Source organism: Sitophilus oryzae, unplaced genomic scaffold (assembly GCF_002938485.1).
Source record: "Sitophilus oryzae breed Bouriz unplaced genomic scaffold, Soryzae_2.0 scaffold_484_pilon_pilon, whole genome shotgun sequence".
Lineage (NCBI taxonomy): Eukaryota > Metazoa > Arthropoda > Insecta > Coleoptera > Curculionidae > Sitophilus > Sitophilus oryzae.
Genome location: NW_022147067.1, coordinates 210501 through 230178, shown reverse-complemented (window position 1 = coordinate 230178; position 19678 = coordinate 210501). Strand labels below are relative to the sequence as shown.

The following is a 19678-nucleotide window of genomic DNA, read 5'->3' as shown; positions in this document are numbered from 1 at the left end:
TCCTCAACATCTTCTGGACAACTTAATTGAGAGCATACCACGTCATCTCACAGCTTACGTTGAGGCTCGAGGAGGCAATACAGACTATTAGTCGTGAGAAACAATTTAAATTGTCATCAAATCAATATTTTCTGTTTAAAATGAAATTTGTTTTTGTTGATTTTCACTCATTATGAAATAAAATTATGATAACAGCCTAGTTGCACTTAGATTTTTAATTTTATATTAGTTAGTCGTGTAGTAAACCAATATGTCCAAAAATGTAAAAAGAATCATATTAGGTCCAAAATAAAATAAAAATATCGTTATATGCAATAATTTTGGTCCCCATGTGTGCATATTTTATAAAATTATCTCTAGTAATGTTTTTATTATCTAAATAATTTATCTTGTATTTTATTTCAGGTAGTGGTTCAAAAACTACACGTATATAAAAAATATAATATATTTGCATTGATTTCATTATATCACGGAACAGTTGTATAATTATATACATATATCTATATACAACAATAGTTCTTTTTCTCTTCCAATTCTATACAATTTTTAATACTAATCACATTGTTAAACCGTCAAATACATGTTTTTAATATTTGCATTCTAAATCGTATACAAAACAAGAAAATTATATTTACTGGTTTGCTACAGAATTCTAAAATTGATCTAAATTACTAATAACACTAACTAATTATTAGAAGCAGCATTAACAAGAAAAAACTTAACAACAAACTTAACAATAGTAAATTGTAAATTGAACTAATTTTTGATTCGATGGTTTTGTTTAGGTTGAAATGCTGAAATGTACAATTTTCTAAATTAACATACCTTTAAATGAGTAATTATAGTCTTATTACACATTCTGAAGTATATATAAGTTTAAATATTATTATAATTATAAAAATCAAAGCCTTATTTTGCTTTAATAAATCATCGGGACCAGAGTCCAAGATACCAGACAATAAATCTGATAATAAATTAACGAATTATTATCAGTATTTGCATTATCAAATGCAGTATATACATCAAATATAAATCTCTTTGTATCCTTAAAAGATACATTAGGTTTAGCACAGTTTATTTTGCGGTGAATTTTCATATAATAGACGACTTTTTCCCCTTTCTCAGCTCCTGTTGGATTAGTTCTAATGTTTTCCCTTTCGTTTCAGGAATAAAGAAATAAATATAAGCGATTCCAACTATAGTCGTTCCAGCAAATATATAGAATGGAACTGATGCTCCTATATAATCCGTCGTAAACTGATAAACTTTGGTACTACTTATCAGAGTAACAGCATATACTAAACTTGCTATCGCAAGACCCTTTGCTTTGATGTTACTAGGATACACCTCCGCAATGTAAATATTAACACCAATTCCTAGCCCACCGCAATAAAAAACATTGTAAGCTATCACAAACACCAAAGGCAAAATTGATACGGATGATACATCTATACTAGTATAGTCGTGGATGGATAAAAATACCGCCATCGAAATAAGCGCGCAGAAACACAAAACCATCGAAACAAGAAATAAAGTTCTTCTTCCAATTTTGTCTATATAGAACAAGCCCAGGGTCATAATGATAATTCCAGATACAATTAGTAAAGAAGAACCAAAAACTGGGCTAAAGTTCGTAGTTTGTACAATTAATAGTTGAATATAGGATGTAAAAGCCATGTAGCCAGTGAAAAACTGGAAGGCTCTTAATAGGGTCACCAGTATTAAAATTTTTCGGTTTAATGGAATGCAGAATAGGTCTCTAAAAGTACCTCTTTCGGACATCTGTTTTTGAAGGAATATGTTTAATTGGTCAAACTCCGTCTCAACATCTTTTTTTCTTCTTAAAATCTAAAAAGAAAAAAGAAACTAGAGTAAGTTTGTTTCAACATTGACGCAATATTTTTTTTTCTGTAGAACATTTAAAGAAAAAAGAAAAATGAAGAGCGTATCAGTTGAGCAGGAAATCCACTATGAACGCCCGACTCGGTTAGGCACTGAAATTACGATGGAAACACAGGTTTTGGATGCTTGATGTATTTAAAAAAGTAAAGTAAATATTTCAGTTAATGTCTTCTTTTTACTGCCAGGGCTAATCTGGACGGAGCATACGCGGCCCGTTGTTTACGCGGAATCCGAACCGCGGTCCTCGGCCATATCATGGTCAATGGCCTACCGACTTGGCAAGTGTTTAAATCGACTCTTACTCACGAGATATCCGATCTCATCCGGCCACGAACCGGCGCGGCGTGAATGAGCAGTGTGTGTCAATAGATTTTACACTTTTGCCTTTTTTTTTGGACAACAGCACGATACAGAGTTTCGAACCGGTCACCCGTCCATCCACTAGTATCGCCATACGTCGGTTAAATTTGGTGTTCTAATGGGAACCGGTGTCTGTGCCGGTGTTTCGACGTAGCCCTTGATGTATTTAAAAAACGAGAGCGTTTTCTTTCATGAACTTTTCTGTGACGGAAAAGCCCGATACGTGATGTTATCTCTCTTCCACACTCCGGACATTCAAAAATCTCATTACTTTGTTGCCTATTTACTTTTTGGTTGTTGTTGTTAACTGAGTTTACAATAATAATTGTTCTCCATTGCGTTCTATTGTGCGCTGCTTCCTCCCGGTTTTCTCTTACCCTCTACAAGCTCACCGTAAAGAAGAGATTTCGGTAGGCTGTCTCTGGGTTGCAACTTCTAGTTGCTAATTCTGTGCTGAATTTCAGAGTCGATATTTGCCTTTTGCGAAATCAAACTGCCGAGGTAATTGAGTTCCGTTACTTATTCCAGTAGTTCTTCTCAGATTTTTATAGCACTGTTTTGATTTTCTGGGGGAGTGTACATGATTTTAGTTTTATCGATGTTCAGCTTAAGGCCCAAAGCCTCGTATGCCCAGGTATATGTGTTCAGCAATTCTTTGCAAGCTAGTCTTCTAACAACAGTTGTTCATCTTCCGAGGAGTGGACATCTACCTCCTATGGATACACCCTTCCACGGTTGAGGTTTAGCTCTCCGTGCCCTTCATGGTCAAGGTCTCGCAACTCCTAGAGGAAAATAATAGATTTCCTGCTAGTAAATTGATGTCCTGCTGCTAGTAATGAATAACTTTATATAGTTTTATCTAGAATCAAGTGCCCCTAATATACAGTCGAAACCAGTAAACTTGTTAATTATTAAAAATTTAACTCTATTTAAATTAATATTTAACTTACTTTTAATGAATGTTTTGCCTTTTCTTCCTTGTTTTTCATCAAGTAATAATATGGACTTTCGGGCATAAACATAGAGCAGATCCAAAAAATTATGGGAAACACAGCCATTAATAAAGCAGTATTTTTTATTGACAAATAAGATCCTAAAAGAGAATAAAAATTATGTTTAATAGTTGTCAATCACAATAACAAATATAGATAGATGTCGAGAGAACTGTACTAATAATATAATTCTCTTGACAATTACCCTTATATTTAATTTTATGCAATATTCCTTTACATTTGAAGTAGATTAACGCATTGTTTTATATTTCTAATTTTTTACATCAGAAGTGGGATATTACCCTATGATAAAGTGCCGTCTATTGACCGGATGAGTATATCTGTGATTACTAATCTTGTTAGGAAATAATCAAAAAAATACATATGACCGCGTTATTATACACCATACAGACTGGTGCTAGCAAGGCGGCTTCAAGGTATTTACATGAGAATTATTATTTTAATATTTATCGTCCGACTTATATGATATTTGATATTATGTCAATAGATTGGACTTAGGCCAACTTGACCGTGTATGACACATGTCACTGTGATAGTTTTGTTGTAAGGAACGTCAAAAGTTGATCTCGTCCGATCGCGACCAAATTTGGTGTGTGCGAAGGTGCACAGGGTCCCACTCTGCAAAGTTGGATACGACGTGACGTTTCGTTTACATCTTCATCAGGGTGGAAATAAGGATTTGACATTGAAGAAAAAAGTGGGTCGATTTTGGCATAATTAGGGACGGGCTACAAGATAGCGCTCTCGACGTTTTGTACCGATGCCCCTAAATGGACGAAATTATCAGGATTTGTCTTTATTATGGGTCGATTGGGGCAAGTATAAAGAGATGAGGTCTGCAACCGTACATTATACACTGGATATACAATGCAATAGTTAGACCAATCATCACTTATGGAGCACTAGTATGGTGGGAAGCGGTACTTAAAGAGACTAATAGAAAAAGCCTCACAAAAGTACAGCGATTAGCTACACATACATTAGCTCTAGGTACAACTGGAGCAAGGAACAACGCAGCGCAAGCTGCGCTAAAAGCAATCCTGGACTTGCAATCAATCGACTGGCTCGTGAAGGATCTGGCCGCTAAGGGTGCTCTATGATTAAGGAAATCCAATCTGTGGAACCAGACCAACTACGGTCACTCAAGGAAATTGCCAGTGATAGAGAAAATCATGGTGAACACGAGTCCACATTTGCTAAACGAGAAAACGGACTATATGCTCACCAAACATGATTTTGGAGAAAAGATAAGGATTCGCATCCCGATAAGAGTAGAATGGGAAAGCAACCGAGTAATAAACACTCAAGAGATAGCAGTCTACAGAGATGCTTCCGCAACTTCAGGAGGCACAGGTATACGCATCTTCTCAGAGGAACTAGACATCCGACGATCTTTAAGATTATCGGGTGGCTGTAATGTTCTACAAGCAGAGATTTACGCCATAAAGGAAGCGGCTAGTTGTATACGAGAGAAAATTGCTGATAGACTAATAGGGGATATAGTGATGTACTCCGACAGATTGACCGCTTTAAGAAGCATCATCATGCAATCAGTGAGATCGAAAACTGTGATGGAATGTCGAGAAGCACTGTTCTGGCTGCGTCAGGGCGAGGCTACTCTATGCTGGGTGCCAGGCCACAGCAATGTGGTGGGCAATCAGGAAGCAGATAGACTTGCCAAAGACGGGGCCAGGGAAGAGGCCGTGGCAGATGGCCCACCACTTGTGACGATCAAAACACTGAAGGAAGCTATAGGAATTGCCATCAAGGCCAAGTAGCAAGAGACGTGGCAACACCGTGAGGACTGCGCTACAGCATGGCCGTCCTTAGAATATTGGCCGCTTGGAGCAAGCCCGAAAAAATGCGCCCCCCCCTACAGACAATCGGTTTTTTATTAGTGTTTAGAAATTTGTAAAGAGTTTAGAAAAACTTCTCTCTCCGGTGGACACTGAAACCGGCATCGTTAATAAGATTCTTATTGTGATGTAAATATTTGGAAAGTTTCCAATCAGATCGTGAATTTTTAAATATTTTAGTGTTTGTTTTGGACAACTGCAGTTTTCGGCATTATCTGGTGATATTAGAGCAATTAGAGCTAAAATCTCGTCCCGAAGCTCTAGGCCATTAATATCATGTTTGTCTCCGTCCGTTAAATAGAGATGAAGATCCATACAATGATTTGTTATGTCCTCTCTGTTGACATTCCTGAGAACTTTGAAGTCGTATAAAAACGAAAAATAGTCCGAGTGAGCTTTTAACAGGTCAAACCTTTCCTGGAGAGCTTCATGGATTGTATCCAGGACAACAAAGAAAAATCCGATTTTAAACTTTTCTAAAACTGGCTCATCCACTGATTCATACTGGCTCATCCACTGATTCATACAAAAACTGTCTAGTTTTTATTTCTGGGATGAGCTTTAATATCATTAGTAAAAACTGCTTCAATTTCCAGCTCTTCTGCCAGCCCTGCAGCATCCACTAATATTTCTCTAAAATGGTCGTCAGTGCTTATTTTGACAAAATAATGTGTAAATGCGTAAAATTGTTCTGATTTAGTGTTTTTATTTTGCTGACAAAATAGTCGTCGATATCTTTTAGAGCTTTTGCGGACTCAATGAGGTCAAGTTTCTCATTCTGAAGCAGTTTACTGGTTGCATTTATACTGTTGGAAATTTCGTACCGTAAATGACATACCGAATTTGGTCAAAATGTACCAAATTCAGTATAATTGTACCGAAACAGCCGCCCTCAAATTTGGCCGCCCGAAGCAACTGCTCCTCTGCTCCACCCCTCAAGACGGTCCTGGCATTCGAAGAATATGGCCAAAGGTAGATAGCAAAAGACAAAACAACTACTAGAGTACAAAAAGGATCTAGTTCACATAATTGTAGGTGTCGTCACTGGAAACTGTCCCGCGGGGGTAAACCTCGTGAGATGGAAAGTTTCCGACGACAACTACACACTGTCCGGCACTGGAATACCGACGCTTTAAAAATTTAAGGCAAGGTTTTTTAGACTAGACTAGGGGAAGCAGCAGAAGTCAACATCAGCGACATCGGGACATTTGCAAAGAGCTAGAAGTGCTTTAACGCAAAGAGAGAATGAGAGGAAGGTTTAGTACAACAATAGCAGGGGTATCGCAATGGGCCCAAGGCCTCCGAGTGAGGGATCAAACCCCAGCAACCTAACCTAACCTAGCTGTTAGTAAGAAGTTACACTTTAATTATGCGCACATAGTGCAAATAATTCTTTTTTATGTTGATTTCCTTCTAGTGGTGCAAAACCCAGAAATCTTTTTTGAAGATAATGTTTAATGTAAAGTAAAAATGTTTTGCTCTATTTGTGCACAGCCAGCTTATCTTAAATTCATTTAACATACTGAAATCTCTTGAGGTATACATACTTGAGGTATTCCTATGCACATAATACATGTCTTTCTACCAATGAGATCTGACAAATATGCACCAATAAATCCACCCACAACATCACCTACAGATCCAATCGTTGCCACAATAGATGCGTCTTCTTGACTAACTGGGATTGGATATTCATCCGAGAGAATCTTAATCAACGATGGTGCAGTCCATCCTTGATACGTACCAAAAATGAAAAACGTCAGCGACGCTAAAAGAAGTGAAGAGTTTTTTTTATAAATTCTCAAGTAAAATAAAATAACTTAAAAAATACCTGATAAAGCAGCTATATATTGAGTTTTGTGGCTCTCGTCATTTTTTTCTAACATTTTTTTAATTAATAATTTCATGTTAGTTAAGAGAACGAACTATTTCTAAAAGAAATTTAAAATACTACACGTGCCTTGAGCGTAACTTTAATTGACTGGCCTATTAAAACAACGCTGGAGAACTTTTATTACTAGTTTATTGTCAAAGCAATATGTTTGCTGATTTACTTACAGTGATTAAGAAAGATGCCGTATCATGATGTACAAATTTTAATCTAACGTTTTCATAATAGAGATGTTGCAAATAGAACTGAGATGTTGCAAATAGACTTAAAAATAATGACCCTGTATCAATTAATTCTAATTAGGGTACTTATTGAGAGATAAAACTTATGACAAAAAAGATTCTATTTAAGTTTGAACGTGCGTTTATGTATTTAGTTAAGCTATTTATACAATATAAACATTTCTGCAGGTTAATTGCAGATAGCTATATTTACACATAGATCTACACTGAAAAAACTAATTTTACAAAAAAATAGATGCATTATAGTATTTTTGATAAAAAAACTTGTAAAACTAAAATAGTTCTGTATAGTTTCACAAAAAATTGTCATATAAGAATTTGTTATGGTACTAGGGAAAATATAAAAATTATAATTAATATAATAATAATTTTGCTTTGATTTAAGTTAAAATATCAGTAGTGTTCCTATGAAAGCTGGTGGTTCCTTATAAGGCCTATCAAAAATTTGACGGTTGGCCTTGCTAGGGTACATGGGACATGGGCCTTACTAGGAACCTTTAAAAATCATGAAAATAGAAAACTTAGTTTTTAGTTATAAAACCGGTAAAGGTAGGTACCAGGAAAGTTGAAACAATGTATTATGTTTATAATAATTATTATTAATTAAGGTTATTCAACTTTTTAGCTAAAAGAACATTTTGGCTTTACAAAGATCAAACCCATAAGAAGGCCATTATAGTTTTTATCTTTGTAATTTCCTTCTAAAACGTATTGGCAACCTATTTGTTGTCGATATAATACTCATTACTATAATTTTTAAATAATTTTCATTAATATATTCTTAGTTATACGATTATGTAGAAGGAATGTTCGTTAAGTTTTTTAAAGAAGATTATAATATGTTAAGCATTTAATTTTTGTTTAAATGAAAGAGCTTTTTATGTAGTTTTAGTAAAAGCGGATATTTTGATTATTACAACTCAGTTTTAACTTGAACGACTGATTCATAATATTGGTCTTGTATGGAGCTCTCTCATGGAGCTCTGTTATTTGTACGTAATGCCATCTTAAACAGAAAAATCACATGTATCTCTAGGAGTTAAAAATTATGAACGACATACCTACAGTAAAAAATACATAATATGATGACTATAAATGCAATTGACACTTTATTAGATAGCAGGGTTGGCATGATTTAAATCAAATAATTTAAATCATCATTTAAATCTTGATTCGTGATTTAAATCAAGTGATTTTTTTAATTTTAATCATGTGATTTAAATCAAAAACAAAAAATTTATTGAAACTTAAAAAATAAATCAAAAAATGACTGTAAAAGTTATAAAACTGTGTCCTAGAAAACTAGAAAAAAGATTTCTATTTTCTATAACAGATAATAAATCGAGAAATAATTGTAAATGTTATAAAACTATATAAAATGTATGATCGAATAAAAACGGCGTCAGCGATGGCTATGAAATGAAAATCGCCTATCAAAAATGAATATAAATGAAAATCCTATTTTATATGTAAAATTATATGGGTAATGTCATCGATTGTCATTTCCAAGCCGACAGGACGCCGTTTTTTTTATCATACGGTATCTATTCATCAATTTAAATGTTGAACCGATTTTTCAAGTAATTTTGTGTGAATCTGTTAGACCGCTAAACGCAGGGATTTATTTTAAAATTTATGTATAAGTGACAAAAATTCGCTGTTCGAATACATATTATTCGCAAAGTCTAGGGCCAGAACTAGACTCGTGTGAAGTTGGCACCCTTTTTTCAAAAAATGAACTGGAATTTGAGAGTTCTGGATAGATTTACAATAGTTCTATAGTTCTTGATAAGTTAGAAAAATAGTTTTGGTTAATTTCGGGAGATATGACAGGGGGGTGCCAACTTCACGTAGCACCCTTTTTTATTCTAGAACATTTCTGATAGTGGAAATATATTCTAGAACAAGAGTTCTATAGTTCCTGACTATTGATCAAAATAGTTCTATTGTATTAACCAAGTTATGAACAAAAATAAAATGGCAGCCTGCGCAGTTTAAATCGATTTTCTAGGTAAAAAACGATTTAAAGAATAGTTCTGAATAGAGTTCTGAATAGCACCCCAAAAATTCTATAAGATGTACTATTTGATTTTTAAAAAATATCAATAATTAAAAATTTCATTGATGCACGACTCTATAGATAGACATAAAAATCGACTTTACGGAGGAAATGCAATGTTGAAAAATAGTTCTGGTTAGAATTCTGAATAGCACCCCAAAAGTTCTATACGATGTACTATTTGATTTTTTAAAAATCCCAATAATTAAAAATTTCATTGATGCACGACTCTATAGATAGGCATAAAAATCTACTTTACGAAGGAAATGCAATGTTGAAAAACAGTTCTGGTTAGAGTTCTGAATAGCACCCCAAAAGTTCTATAAGATGTACTATTTGATTTTTTTAAAATACCCATAATTAAAAATTTCATTGATGCCCGACCCTACAGATAGACATAAAAATCTACTTTACGAAGGAAATGCAATGTTGAAAAACAGTTCTGGCTATAGTTCTGAATAGCACCCCAAAAGTTCTATAAGTTGTGCCAATTGATTTTTTTTAAATATTAATATTTAAAAATTTCATTGACTCCCGACGTTATGCAGTATGTCCCCGGATTTGAGGAAAATGCATTTTTCATAAAAAGTTTTACTTGTTCTTAAATGGTTAATCCCGTTCATACTTTTCCAAATTTCCATACAGTTTTAGAAAAAATATAGAAAAAACATGGAAATATTATTTAATTTTATCTAAGTCCTAAAAATCAAAAGGAATTTCTATGATAAATACTATAACTTCGACTAAATTCTTTGATGGATGGTTATTGTAAATTTTGATTAACGTCATATTTTTTGCTCTTGTAAAATATTACACTTTTCGTAGTATTGTACTAAAAAAGATTTGTGCTTCTTTAAGATTTCAAAACAGCAAAAAATATGGCTTTAATTAAAATTCTATCAATAACAATCAAAGAATGAAGATGAAATTATATTACCACAGAAACGCGTTTTGATTTTTAGGATTTTTCAACCATATTTTCATGTTTTCTTTAAATTTCTTTAAAACGGTATGGAAATTAGCAAAATTATAAACAGAATTAACCATTTTAGAACAAGCCAATATTTTTATGAAGAATGCATTTTACTTTTTTCTCAAAATAGGTCTCATGGAGGTTGACTTTAAGAGCAAAAAATAATATTGAGTAATAGCAAAGTAATAGTCAGACTAGAGTTTTTAATAACAGAAATTTTATAAAAAGATGGAATTACTTTGCATCTATAAAACTTACTATGATATCGAAAATTTGGTTGGCTCTGATTGATTCTAAATTACGTGGCAATAAAACTGATTAAATGAATATTTATGTAACATGATATATTAATTTTTTCCTCCGTAATAGTTTTGGTAATAGTTAGGTTAGGTTTGTCACACTGGATATCGTTATATGATGTATGTGTAACTCGACACCCAAATAAAATACAAGCGCTAGTTGTTCAAGAACTGGCCGATTCGTCCTAATATAAACAAAGCCAGAGAATTTATTACAGAAAGGCTGCGTCTAAAAAATACCATGGGTTTATAAAATATTGAGTTGTTATAAATAGAATATAAAGTATAGAAAGGTATTATGAAATTTTTAATTATTGGTATTTTTAAAAAATCAAATAATACATCTTATAGAACTTTTGGGGTGCTATTCAGAACTCTAACCAGAACTGTTTTTCAACATTGTATTTCCTTCGTAGAGTCGATTTTTGTGTCTATCTATAGAGTCGTGCATCAATGAAATTTTTAATTATTGGTATTTTTTAAAAATCAAATAGTACATCTTATAGAACTTTTGGGGTGCTATTCAGAACTCTAACCAGAACTGTTTTTCAACATTGCATTTCCTTCGTAAAGTCGATTTTTATGTCTATCTATAGAGTCGTGCATCAATGAAATTTTTAATTATTGGTATTTTTTAAAAATCAAATAGTACATCTTATAGAACTTTTGGGGTGCTATTCAGAACTCTATTCAGAACTATTTTTTAAATCATTTTTTACCTAGAAAATCGATTTAAACTGCGCAGGCTGCCGTTTTATTTTTGTTCATAACTTGGTTAATACAATAGAACTATTTTGATCAATAGTCAGGAACTATAGAACTCTTGTTCTAGAATATATTTCCACTATCAGAACTGTTCCAGAATAAAAAAAGGGTGCTACGTGAAGTTGGCACCCCTCTGTCATATCTCCCGAAATTAACCAGAACTATTTTTCTAACTTATCAAGAACTATAGAACTATTGTAAATCTATCCAGAACTCTCAAATTCCAGTTCATTTTTTGAAAAAAGGGTGCCAACTTCACACGAGTCAGAACTAGGTTCTTCTGATATAGAGACTATATCTTCATTCCCGAGTATAACGTGAGTTTATTTTCCCAATAATATTTCTTTTAACATAGGTTTTAAAACGACACATATTAAAAGTTTGTGCCTGCTAAGTATTTCTGCGTCTCAAGCATGTCACGCCATATCTGATTTATGGGCGTCTTGCGCTCCGATTTAGGGGTAAAAGTATTCCTAGAAAAGCGTCCAAAATCGAACGATGATTGGTCGAAACAATTCTGTTTCGAAAAAAGAAAGTTTGAGAATATTACCTAATGCAGAAAAATACACGTATTCCGACGCACAGTACAGTTTTGAGTGCGGTGGCGTGAATAGTGTGTCAGTTAAAGTAAAGTTAATTAGTTAGTTAGTGCAGTGATATAAGCAGAAAGCAGGGTGAGTACATCTCACCAAGTGTCGTAGTTTATTAATTAATTAGATCATGCATATTTTGATAAATATATTGATACGTTTTAGATAGATATCATTTGCGTACACATATTAATAAATATTACATTAAATAACTGCGCCGTATACATGCTAGGTCAAAATATAGAACATGAAAGTTAGATAGGGTTAGCTATTAAGTAATGCGGCGGTATGCCGATGCGGCAGCTACGTGAGCTTTGTTTAGATAGGCTATTGAATCTCTTTACTCTGTAGAGTCGGTGCTGTCTAGTCAGGAGGAGCGCAAGGATAGGCCCGTTAATGTTGCTTGGCAGGATCTGGGATCCCGTAATGTCATAGTAGCAGGGACGCGATTCCTCGTAATGTCGCAACGGTGTAGGGAGTAAAATCCTGGTTATCACCGGTTTTTATATTGTGCCTCTGGGCGTAACCAGATGCGGGAGCGGGACCCCGAGAGATTCAGCCGCTGTATCCGGGTCTTCTGGTTCGTCTAGACCGTGCCACGGGGGGGCGTGGACGGGGGCAAGACAGTACGTTAGTATTTGATGAGATAAGTAAATTTGTAATCAAGAGAGAGAGAGAGATTGGATAGTTCTTTTATAAAGTACCTAATTAGTTAATATGATAGCCACGTAAGCTTTAGGTGGATTAGTGAATTTCTGTTCTCAGTAGAGTTAGTACTGCTTAGCTTGAGGAAGCGCAAGGATAGGCCCGTTAATGTTGCTTGGCAGGATCTGGGATCCCGTAATGTCATAGTAGCAGGGACGCGAATCCTCGTAATGTCGCAACGTCGCACACGGCAGGGATCTGGGATTCCGTACGCCGTGTGACAACGGACATTATTATTATGTCTGGGACGGTACCTCCGGGTCTTCAGCGGCGGGAACAGGCCCCCAGGGTCCTCGAATCTCGGGATCGATATGTTGTGTTTATTCTGTTGCCCGTGCGGCTGATTACTCTGGAGTCCGCGCCATCAGGGGGTGCGTGGGCGGAAGGCCAAGCAGTGCATTTGCATAGATATGTTTGTAAATCTTGTATTGAGAGAGACAGAGATAAATTAGTCCATCTAGCAAGATAAATAGAAAATAAATAATAGGTAGTTAGGGCAAAACAATATCGGCACATAGCAGTTAAGTAGGTCGGAATTATAAACTGGACACTTATCCTTACTTTTAATTGTGACAGGTATTAAAGTACGCCTCCGCTCAGGGTCAATGCTTCAGGGATTATTTGGTGAGTCTGTGATTTATTATATATTTGTTTTCCTGACAATATAATACTTTGAAACATTTTAATTATCCTGTCACGAGTTATGGTTTTGTTAGTTGTTTAGATTGTTTATTATTTTATAAAGAAAGTAAACAAAAAAAAATCTTACACGAGAATCTATAATCGTTGTCAGAAAACGAAATGTTTTATTTTTTTTTGAAACGGTTGTATGTTTCCAAATTCCTACCGACATTTTGATCTGCAGTAAGTACTTTACACTTTGATATTAGATAATACATATTAATTTCATTCTCGACTTCGTTCTCGACTTAAGACTATTCCCGAGCAATAGTGTATTGTTTTATTAGGAGTAAAAATTATACATTTTTTGACGATGCTGTCTCTACCTTTAAAGGATCATGGTAAAGCTATTCCGACTTTACAGGGAGGCACAAAAAGTACATTTTTACTCGGAATAGAACATACTATTTCTTTTAAAACGTTACAAATAATTTTTTAATCAATTTCAAATATTGCAAATAATATAAACAGTAATCGAGCAACAACTTTTTACACTCGTTGAATTTGACACTTAATATCAGGTTAATAATATATATTTTTGTACTTTTGTGCTTAGGGGTAACAGTGCTTTACTTTTATGCTTAGGCGTTAAAATGGCGTTAAAATGTTCGTGAACATATATAATTAAACAGATACTAAGTGAAAATTGTGAGATAGGTAGATTTATAAATAATAAAGCCAACAAGTACAGCTAGCCTAGGCCTATGAAGGAGCGCGTAGCGCGGAGCGCCGAACGGCTAGCTTGTACGCCAGAGCGTGCGTCTGCCTATGCTAGAGCGCGCGCGTTCTTTTTCCGACGGGTGTCGGTAAATCAAAAGGAGCGAACGGCGTGCATTTCGGCGGACATTGTACCGGACACTTGGAAGGGTCTCATTTAATTTCGGGCGTCCATCTGTGATTTTTATTTTTTACCGAGTATTCGACAATGGGAGACGCAGTTATTGACTCGGATCGTGAAAAACATTTACAACTAATTTGTTTACACAAAGAAAAGATTTTATAATTTTGATTTTATTGTGGTTTGAGTGTGAATAGCTATGTAGCTAGACTTCGTCCATATAATTTCATTTTTGTTGATAAGTCCTTTATCATTATTTTTATTAAAAACCGGCATTATTATGGGATTCTGAAATTAAAAATTACTACTTAATAGGAAGTTTGACACCGGAAATGTAATTTTACCATATTTACCAAAAAAAATTACACGATCAAATATATGTTTCCAAAATTCTTTGATTACAAATTAATAGTTTTACCTCAGTCTTGGCACTCAAAATTGACGTATGGTATGTCATTCTATTCACAATGTCATTTTCTATCAAATAAAGTAAAAAAGTACTTAGGATACAATCTAAAAATACAAAGTTGTAGTCATTTCCGGTGAAACAGGAAGCGACCGAAGGTAATTGAATACGTCAATCAATCCCGATTTATGTTATATACAAACAAACTAAATTTTGTTGTATTATCTGAAAAAATAAAAAAGTAACAAAGTGAGCCCCTTTTGAGAAACACCTGGTAGAATCGGCTGAAAATGAATACAGGTCTTAAAAATACATTATAACAAATAATCTACCAAAAGACCCCTGTGACCCTCCGCATGCTAAATATTGATTCTTCCAACGACAAAAGTTCTTAAACTGCTAACCGGTTAATTTATTTAATAAAATGCTTGCACTCGAAATCCGGGCACTCGAAAAAATGGCGACTACCTAAACGTATCCTAGATCTATAGAGCAAACTGGTTGTCGCATTCTTCCCCGCACCCCAGTCCTCGGGACCGATGCGATGGGCTGTGCCGTCGTTTACGACCTGCTGCTACGAGTATATAGTGTGAATTATATATGTTCGCGAATGTTTTGTTCGAGTAGCTTGGACGCGGCTTAAGATGTTTGAAAAAAAATCTTGTAAAAAAAATACAAGATTTTTTTTTTACAAAGATAACTTTACTATGAGATACACATTTTCTAAATAAATTCACAAAGAATAATTGGTGAAAATAAAGAATAAAAAATAATAAAGAATAAAAAGAGAAGAATATTATATAACATATTTGTATATAATATACATGCCACAGATTAGCAATAGGTACAGCGATTTTACAAAAGAGTTGTTTTTTCAGTGTAATATTTAATATTACGTTAAATAAATATAAAGCCTCCCACGTGTATTATCCTAATATCAATATTATAGTGGAATTCCAGTTTTAAATAAACAGACGAAAAATGAAAATTTTATATTTGTTCTTTTTCATTAAAACTGCTGGGTAAGTATTCTTTTTTATTTGGCAACATTTTATTTGTACATAATGCCATCTTAAACAGAAAAATCACATGTATCTCTAGGAGTTAAAAATTATGAACAACATACCTACAGTAAAAAATACATAATATGATGACTATAAATGCAATTGACACTTTATTAGATAGCAACTATTTGTTTATGTACTCAATTACATGTCAAAATGCGAGACGCAAAAATTCTATAGTAGATCTGTTGATGTGTAGAATGTATTACTACAGTATGTCCCCGGATTTGTCTTTACAAGAGTAAAACCTTTTTTATTATTGGCATTTTGACATTCGTCATAAATAATTTCGCTTGTTCTAAAATGTTACACTGATTATACTTGTCCAAATTTCCATATCGTTTTAGAGAGAATTAAAAGAGAAAACATGACAACATGGGTGAAGTTCTAAAAATTAAATGAAATAAAACTTCATAACTATATTAATTTTTTAAGTCTCGGATATTTAATTTCTTAAAACTGGCAAGTTCATCAGCTGTATGTGAATTAAATGTTCTACAAAACATTCTGGTACATTTGGTATACTAGAGCTATGTCCTTTATAGTGTCTGAATAAAAAACATTAAAATTATCTTCAGTACTAGGGTTTCCGGAGCTGTTTTTCGGAACCGGAAATTTCGGTACTGCGTCTCTTAGGAACCGGGTTTACCCGTTTTTTTTCGTAATTTCGGTACTGACTACTTTTTGTTCAATGGTGGTGCAGTTCATCAATCAGAAAGCAAGGGATGGTTTTTCAAAGTAAAATGGATAAAAAATTGAGATTTTTCAAGAAAATAATATCAAATTATTAAGTAATCAGTCATGAAAAATTAACATGAACACAAGTAAAGAAAAAAGTACTTCCCCTAGGAGATGCAAGACCTTATCGTTGGTGTGGAAGTTCCTGGTCAGGTGCTGGGAGGAATCCCCCTAGCGCCTGGCTTGTTCTAACAGGCATCTCATTCATCGTCTTGTCCCTGGCTGTAATGTCGTGGTCAGGGAATTGCACCAAGACATATAACGATGCTGGACGAGGTTACCCCTGTCCATCATACCATCTACCCTCATACCCTCTACTAACTGTGGTCATGTCTCGCGGGTAGAGGGTGTGTGGGGGGGGGGGAGATCTTAACTGCCTGGACCAAGAGGAGACAACCTCACCAAAAACCTAAATCCTACGATGGCGGGACCAGGTCAAAGAGATGCGTGACTAGATAGAGGACTAGTCGTTACTGGCCTCAATCTTGGGGCATCAGGGGGCACTCCATTGTATTTACCCCTTACTTCTACATGCGGGGCTCTGTAGAAGTGAACCGACTATCCCTAGCGACTCGTGGGAACACTATGATATCTAGCATTAAAAACACCGTCGGTGAAGCTGTGGGGAAGCCCCTAGCGACACTGGAAACATTACAAATAAAAGTTCCAAGGGACCAAATCCGAAGGAAACTACAAGAGGGGCGGCTGACACTTGCTTGGGATCATCCTCCACAAGTGGCACACAAGCTACAACCTTCTCCAGCACGGGTCGGGAGCCTACCTCTAGAACACAACCTACCTAAGCGACACAAGCTACCTTTTCGTCTAACCGGCCGGGGTCAACCAGGCGGGCTAGACGATCCTCTGAGATTAGGTCTTAGCAGAGCAGAAGCACGGAGATACCTCCGACTGCTCCACGAAGGACTTGCCCCAGAGGAAGCAAAAGCGAAAACACTCCTCCGAAAAGGGGGGAGTTTGTAAAGAAACCAAGTAACAACCTGACTCATTTCCATCAAAGGGAAAGAGAGGGAGCGAGAACCTCTCACCTCTTCTCCGGCAGGGAAAGAAAAAAGCCAGGATGGAAAGCCGTCCAACACCGGGAGGCAAACAGAGACGTATCACCAGCTTTGCCGCTATTGCTGGACAAGTGAAAACGGCCGAGCTGCCAAAGGATTTCCCAGAGGTTGCTCTGACCACCGACCAGCAAACGTCTCTAGAAGAGGCTATACTGGACGAAGTAGTGGTGATCGGATCACAACACAACGATATACAAAATGTGGGTCAGCTGCGTTTTGCGGGGATACTTTCGGGTGGGCATGATCCTCATAGATTGTGTATCTCAAGAATCGGCGAATCGGTCGGTGGAAATCGCACCTAAGCTTAAAAATTGGCAGGGGCCGGAGCTGGTTACAGTGAAGGGAGAAAACCTCCCTAAAGGGGCGGCCATCACGGTCTTTCTGCCGAGGAGCAAGGGGAAAGACTCACCACCTACCTGCTGAGCCTTATCCAGGTTCACAACTTCAATTTACGGACATCGAGTTGGCGAGTCATCAACTCGAGGGAGGAGGATCATGGTCAGGTCCTCACAATAGGAATTGACCTCAAATCCAAGGAGGCAATAGAGAAAGAGGGACATATCTTCTATTATAGATACGGGACAACACCGGTATCAGGTCTAAGGAGAGACCAATTTAAAGAGGTGGAGAAAATGGAGACAGATCCTCCAGGCTCCACCTCAAGAGTTTCTCAGCCGGAGGCAAGTTCCTCGACTGTGAAGGGCGGCACGGAGCGCCAAACTCCAACCGTGGAAGGGTGTGTACCCTCGGAGGAAGAACTGTTGTCAGAGGAGGATGGGAAATACCCTGTCCCCTCTACAAGAGGGGTATGATGGGTTATAGACTGTGTGATGACCCAAGGAACCTAACCCCCCCCCCCTCTTACCCATTCTACATTCTACAAAGAAAAAAGTATAGGTAACTTAAATTTCACATCAAACAACATAAACCGACTTAACTGAATTTGAGACATAAGCCCTAAAATATTGAATTAAAAATGCAAATAACTTTTAAAACATAACATAATAAATATTATAGGAGCTTCAAAAGAGAAAAGATGCAAAAACAATAAGAAATAGCTTCATTACTTATTCAGAAAAGTCTAACGTAACAAAAAATAATTTATAATTACCTATTGTTACCAAGGCACGGTTCTGTGATGGCCCAAAAGATTTGAACCCTAATTGGTAGTACCTATTAATTAGAGTTTCCGGAACCGTACTAAAATATTTTCGTTCAATGATTGTGGAGTTCGTCAATTAGCAAGCAAGGGATAGTTCTCAAAAGTAAAACCGATAAAAAATTGATTTTCAAATGAAAATAATATCAAATTATTAAGTCATGAGAAAGTAAACATGAACACAAATAATAAAAACAAGCAAAAAAAAATAGAAAACACATAGATGGCTTAAAAATTATATCAAACAACATCAACCAACCTCGAAACCAACTTAATTAAATTTAAAAAGAAAACTTAACATTTTCAATTAAAGATGCAAATGCCTATAAAAACATAACACAAAAAATACTGCTTATTTAGAAGAGTTTGATTTCGAACGCTCGAAAGTATCAAAAGTCTTTTGCACATAACAAAAAATATGGTTTTAATTATTATTACCGAGTCCCAAAAGTACAGAAAGAACCGGGAATAAATAATTTCGAGTCCCGGTTCTGAACCCTATTCAGTACCTCCTACAACTTTTTCAAAAACAATATTTAATATATTATATGTTCTCCATATTTTCTTACTATCACGATTGATCGATATTTTGTTCATAAAAAACTTAATATTTATTTATTGTTATTTTGTATTTTTAATTTATCTATTTTTATTATTTCACCTACAATTTATAGTTAAAATGCGCTACACGTGTTGTGTAGGTTTCAAAAATATTCTCCTGCTATAAATATACCAGACCATGTCAAATTTTTCAATGAAATTTGGATCGGCTGATTGTACTATGCGTGTAGAACGTTGTTTTTGTTTTGTTACTACGTCATAATAATATTAATTATCGTATAAATTAAGAGTATCAGACTTAGGTTCAAGGATTTTTTTGGTTAAAAAAATCTATTAAACGATAATCTGTCTCTCGAACATCTGCTCTCTTCAATGCCAAATTTAAACGTGGAAGCAATTCGTGTCATATCCTAATGGTGTAATAAATTCATGAAAAATTCCTTAGTACATTTTTTATTTATTACATTTCAGCTCTATCAACTGCATTCTCATTAAGGTAA

The 19678-nt window shown here is 35.2% G+C and overlaps 1 protein-coding gene across 1 annotated transcript; it reads right to left on the bottom strand.

Moving 5' to 3' along the window:
* Positions 1-476: 476 nt before the first annotated feature.
* LOC115886338 (facilitated trehalose transporter Tret1-like) lies at positions 477-3350 on the bottom strand. The gene is made up of 2 exons (XM_030905435.1): positions 3213-3350; positions 477-1848 (listed from the first exon to the last, which is right to left on the bottom strand). Exons 1-2 carry the CDS (start codon positions 3318-3320, stop codon positions 1093-1095), a joined length of 864 nt encoding a protein of 287 aa, XP_030761295.1. The 5' UTR covers positions 3321-3350; the 3' UTR covers positions 477-1092.
* Between the last annotated feature and the right edge of the window lie 16328 nt (positions 3351-19678).